Here is a 6,255-nt window from a genome sequence, read left to right as displayed (position 1 = left end):
TCATGGTCAACTATAACATACAAACATGTCTGCTCTAGGTCATGGTCAACAATAACATACAAACATGTCTGCTATAGGTCATGGTCAACTATAACATACAAACATGTCTGCTACAGGTCATGGTCAACTATAACATACAATCATGTCTGCTACAGGTCATGGTCAACAATAACATACAAACATGTCTGCTCCAGGTCATGGTCAACTATAACATACAAACCTGTCTGCTACAGGTCATGGTCAACAATAACATACAAACATGTCTGCTCCAGGGCATGGTCAACTATAACATACAAACATTACTGCTACAGGTCATGGTCAACAATAATATACAAACATGTCTGCTCCAGGGCATGGTCAACTATAACATACAAACACTATAACATACAACCATGTCTGGGACAGGCCATTGCAATTACTCATAAACAAACATTTCTGCTACAGGCTATGGCGAACATGGATGAGTTTAGAAACTTGGACAGAGACATTGAAGGGTCTGCCAAACGATGGAAAAAGTTTGTAGAGAGCGAGTGTCCTGAAAAGGAAAAGTTCCCTCAGGAGTGGAAGAACAAGACAACTCTGCAGAAACTGTGTATGATGCGTGCACTCCGTCCAGACAGAATGACATATGCTGTCAAGTATGTAACATTAGCTTGATCAGTATTGTCAGAACATCCTTCAGAAATTCTTGAACTATAACATAATGAATAATGCTTAAGCTTGTTCCATATATTAATAACCAGATGGGGTTATACAGTATAAACCCAAAAACTGTGTTCACTTTGCATAAATGGGGAAATGGGTTTATGCTCAAAAGTGCATATTTTTTTATAGGTTCCAAATAGCCACATAAAGAATCATGGCTATTATTTGGTTTTTTTAATTATAAAAGACAGACAACAATTTTTATTTCATAGTCAATAAAATATTTATAAATTTCATATCAAAAGGAAAGAATCAAGCTTATGAGCTTATGCCATGGCGCAGGGTCTGTCGTCTATCGTCCGCCAACTTTCTTCCTTTAAAACGCTACTAGTCCTTAATGGCTAAAAGGATTTTGACCAAACTTGGTTGGGAGCAACATTGGCCAAAGGGTTCTCAATTTTGTATAACTTCCCAAATATCATCAGATCTTCATGAAACTTGTTCAGCAACTACAATCTGAAAAGGCCAAATTCAGCATTGAGCAGCTAACTAATTAGCATACCACTATCTGATAGTTGATTATTTCTTTTCAAGTATACATATAATGTACTCAATTGTAAGGGTCTCACTTGCAGCAAGATATTATTCTTGTTGCAAAATGTTTTACAAATATTCCTGTTTGAAGTCCTGGAGGGAATTATACAGCTCCTGGTATGGTAAGAACTTGACATTGTTAAATTTTTATTAGCTCACCTGGTCCTTCGGACCATCGTCATCCGTTCGTCGTCCGTCCTTCAACTTTTCCTTTAAAACGCTACGTGTCCTGAACGGCCAAGTAGATTTTGACTAAATTTGGTATGGAGCATCCTTAGGCGAAGGGGACTCAATTTTGTATAAATGGTGGGTGTGGCCCCCCGGGGGCAGAGGGGGCGGGGCCAAATAGAGGAAATAGAGGTAAAACCTTTAAAATCCTTCTTCTACTGAAGGCATTTAGGGATTTCATCCTTATTTAGTCTGGAGCATTCTTGGGCCAAGGGGACTCAATTTTGTATAAACGGTGGGTGTGGCCTCCCTGCGGGGCAGAGGGGCGGGGCCAAATAGGGGTAATAGAGGTAAAACCTTTAAAATTCTTCTTCTACCGTAGGCATTAAGGAATTTTATCCTAATTTAGTCTGAAGCATTCTTGGGCAAAGGGGACACAATTTTGTAAACACTGTTGGTGTGGCCCCCCTGGGAGCAGGAGGCATGGCCGAATAGGGGAAATAGAGGTAAAACCTTTAAAACCCTTCTTCGACTGCCAAGGGGACTCAATTTTGTATAAACGGTGGGTGTGTACCCCCTGGGGGCAGAGGGGCGGGCTGAATAGGGGTAATAGAGGTTAAACCTTTAAAATCCTTCTTCTACCGTAGGGATTAAGGGATTTTATCCCAACTTAGTCTGGAGCATCCTAGGGCCAAGGGGACTCAATTTTGTATAAACAGTGGGTGTGGCTCCCCTGGGGACAGAGGGGTGGGGCCCAATAGGGCAAATAGAGGTAAAAGCTTAAAAATCCTCCTTCTACCATAGGGAATAAAAGATTTCATCCCAATTTGGTCTGAAGCATTCTTGGTAAAAGGGACTAAATTTTGTATAAATGGTGATTGTGGCCCCCCTGGGGGCAGAGGGGCAGGGCCCAATAGGGGAACAATAGCAAATTCATCAAAATCCTGCTGTAGGAATGACCGGATTTTGTCCGAATTTGGTATGAAGCACCCTTTGGTGAAGGGGAACCAATATTTTATAAACGGTGGGCCTCATCCCCCTGGGGGCAGATAGGCGGGCCCAATAAGGGATGTAGAGGAATAGCTTTAATATCCTTTTTCTTCCATTGGGATGAAGTTATTTTGACCAAATTTGAACAGTAGATATAACCCCTGACTAACCATGTAATACATGTACAGTTACATTTGGCTATTACAACTTCAATTTTGCTAACATTTCCAGGTGAGCGATACAGGCCCTCTGGGCCTCTTGTTCAATACATTATCACTAGTCGAGATATAGATACAGACGGGCTGTGGTGGCCAAGTGGTTATAGTATGTAGGCATTTTTGATCCTCTTATTAGATATCAATGTAGACTTGTGTAATAAGATATGTCTTTTAAGACATTCCCAAAAATTTACAGGAACTTTGTGGAAGAAAAGATGGGTACCAAATTTGTTGAGGGCAGATCTGTGGACTTTGCTACATCCTATGAAGAATCTGGTCCTGGCACCCCAATCTTTTTCATCCTTTCTCCAGGAGTGAACCCTTTGAAGGATGTTGAAGCTCATGGAAAGAAGCTTGGATTTACAGAAGATAACAACAACTTCCATAACATCTCCCTAGGTCAGGGTCAGGAGGTGGTGGCCGAGCAAGCTATGGATCTGTCTGCCAAGGAGGGTCACTGGGTCGTCTTACAGGTAACATCTTCTCAGTGCAAGCTAGGCTTGCTGGGCTGTTTTCAAGTTATAGGTCTGGGTCATCGTAGAGCTTACTCACAATGTAGGGGGCACATTAAGGTATTCCATGTATAATGAAGTCTGCAAACATCGGCTAACATCGGGAAACATTGTAATGTGGGAATTCCCCCTAATCATGACGTCATTTTCGGTATGAGTTACCGCCCGGTGGGGAAACCCTGATTGTAAACAAATGGCGACTATTTGTTATTTGCGAAATAATTTTAAGGTGAAGTGTTTTGTCCTGTTCAGTTGTGTATGGTTAATTTAATATAATTTGAAGTTTTGCTATGTCTCCCTTACCTTTTTTTGCAATAAGACTCGTTAGATTTCTACGTGGTTGACCAAATCGACAAAACATGCAGGCTAAAATATCATTATTTTTCGAAATTGACATAGGAAGAGATTGATGTATTCATATATTTGAATTGTTAGATGATGTATTAAGACAATCATGGTACTTTGAGCACATTACTTTCAATTANGTGGGAATTCCCCCTAATCATGACGTCATTTTCGGTATGAGTTACCGCCCGGTGGGGAAACCCTGGGAAAACCGGGAGGGGGGGTGGGGGACGTAACTATGCATTTTTTTTCAAAATTCAAATGGTAAAATTTTGATTTATTACGTTTTTTGCATTGTAAAGAGATTTTGCAAGAAAACAAATTTGGTTTTTCATCTATATCTGTTATAATTTGTTGTACAAATAATTTTTTCCATCATTTACCATGAAAAATTGAGTACATGAATTTTAATTTCATGGCAATATTGAATATAAATAAATGCAATTTTTATTTTTTTGGATTTCTGGAAAGAGTAAAAAATTTCATATTTGTAATCTACAATGTTTGACAAATTTGTCTGTATATAAAAGTAAATGGTTTGCAAAAAGTGAATAAAGTAATAACTGTCTGCATATAGAAGGTTTTTGTAATTTTATTGGACAGGGTTAGGGTTAACCCTAACTTGAACAGAAAGCGGACCCAGCGGAGTGTACATATAAAATGCATCAAAACTAGAAAAATATGCGGTAAAAGTTCATAAAAGTTTGGGATATACTTCGGTCGCGTTTTTGGATTTTTTTGATTTTTTTTTCGCTTCCAAAATAATGTGTATTATACATGGAATACCTTAAGATAACTGGGTCAATGTTTCCCACTAGACTAAGATTACAGAATTATTTATGTACTACTACTGAGGGAACTGTATTTAACTGTAGGCTAGGGTCATTGTTTTGTGTTATGGACAACCTTAACTGTAGGCTAGGGTCACTGTTTTGTATTCCGGGTAACTATTACTGAAGGTTAGGGTCACTGTTTTGTATTCCGGGTAACTATTACTGAAGGTTAGGGTCACTGTTTTGTATTCCGGGTAACTATTACTGAAGGTTAGGGTCACTGTTTTGTATTCCGGGTAACTATTACTGAAGGTTAGGGTCACTGTTTTGTATTCCGGGTAACTATTACTGAAGGTTAGGGTCACTGTTTTGTATTCCGGGTAACTATTACTGAAGGTTAGGGTCACTGTTTTGTATTCTGGGTAACTATTACTGAAGGTTAGGGTCAATGTTTTGTATTATGGGTAACTATTACTGAAGGTTAGGGTCAATGTTTTGTATTATGGGTAACTATTACTGAAGGTTAGGGTCACTGTTTTGTATTATGGGTAACTATTACTGAAGGTTAGGGTCACTGTTTTGTATTATGGGTAACTATTACTGAAGGTTAGGGTCACTGGGTTGTATTCTGGGTAACTATTACTGAAGGTTAGGGTCAATGTTTTGTATTATGGGTAACTATCCCTTCTGTAGAATATGCCCACTATAAACATTGTATTAAAGGACTTATTTTTCATGAGGTTGGTTTGTATTATGACATCTGATTTATTTCATTATCCTATATCCTCAATAGAATGTCCACTTGGTAGCAAAGTGGCTGTCAACGTTGGAGAAGAAAATGGAGATTTACAGTCAGGAGAGTCATGAAAGTTACAGACTGTACATTAGTGCAGAGCCAGCAGGTTCCCCGGAATACCACATCATCCCACAGGGCATTCTTGAGTCTGCTATAAAAATCACAAATGAACCTCCAACAGGAATGTTTGCCAACCTGCACAAGGCCCTAGATAACTTCAACCAGGTAATGTTGTATATAGGATTAGTGTGGATTTAATATTCTAAATTTCTATTTCACTTCTTCATGATGATATCATGAGAATGGAATAATCATAATTTCATTACTTGTAGAGAGAAAATAATTCCTTTTATTTCTAATTGCATAGGACACCATGGAAATGTGTGCTAGAGAGACAGAGTTTAAGAGTATCCTGTTCTCATTGTGCTATTTCCACGCTGTGGTATGTGAGCGGCGTAAGTTTGGCCCTCAGGGCTGGAACAGGGTGTATCCCTACAACACTGGAGATCTCACGATCAGTGCCATGGTGCTGTACAACTACCTGGAAGCTAATGCGAAGGTTCCATGGGAAGATCTCCGCTATCTGTTTGGCGAGATCATGTACGGAGGACACATTACAGATGACTGGGACAGAAGGCTTTGTAAGACATACCTTGAGGTCTACATGCATTCTGAGATGGTAAGTGGCTTATAACATACAAAAGCAGATTTTTCTTACCTGTTTACACTAATAGTTTACATTTTGTGAATCAAACAATGTTTTACAACTCTCAATAATCAGAGGTCATGGTGTCTATCTTGCAACCAAAGATATGGGAAGGATCATTCTGACAAAATGTGTCCTCCAAGTATCATTATAACCAAACAATTTAATCTTGCTGGTAGCAAGCTTTTTAATTAAATTATGTTATCAGCCCATAACGTAAAAAATGAAGTCACGGTTTGTAACGTCGCTTTTGATTGACTGATACAGCGGCATTACAATTTCTAAGAGAAAAAAATACATCAATAAAAGTCGATTTCCACAGGGATTGTGTATAGTAGATTAAATTACAAGGGTTAACCTGAATTTATTTTTTATTTTATGGAGCTATAACACAAAAAACGTAGTGAACTCTAAATAAGCTTTTGCGGTACTCTAAATAAACTTTCGCGGTTTATTTAGAGTACATTCCAGTTTTTAGCTCACCTGGCTTGAAGTTGCTGACACCCCC

At 38.8% G+C, this 6,255-nt stretch overlaps 1 protein-coding gene across 1 annotated transcript in view; it reads left to right on the top strand.

Annotated features, from left to right (window-relative positions):
• Positions 1-6,255, top strand: part of LOC110452219 (dynein beta chain, ciliary-like) — a 100,522-nt gene that overhangs the window by 84,748 nt on the left and 9,519 nt on the right. The window contains exons 45-48 of the mRNA XM_021500598.1: positions 445-638; positions 2,812-3,088; positions 5,039-5,266; positions 5,409-5,720. Coding sequence (XP_021356273.1) covers positions 445-638; positions 2,812-3,088; positions 5,039-5,266; positions 5,409-5,720 — 1,011 coding nt within the window. The remainder of the gene's footprint in view (positions 1-444; positions 639-2,811; positions 3,089-5,038; positions 5,267-5,408; positions 5,721-6,255) is intronic.

The sequence above is a fragment of the Mizuhopecten yessoensis genome, unplaced genomic scaffold, assembly GCF_002113885.1.
Source record: "Mizuhopecten yessoensis strain PY_sf001 unplaced genomic scaffold, ASM211388v2 scaffold733, whole genome shotgun sequence".
NCBI classification, from domain to species: domain Eukaryota; kingdom Metazoa; phylum Mollusca; class Bivalvia; order Pectinida; family Pectinidae; genus Mizuhopecten; species Mizuhopecten yessoensis.
Note: the sequence above shows the minus strand (reverse complement) of the source record. Positions and strands in the feature narration are given on the sequence as shown.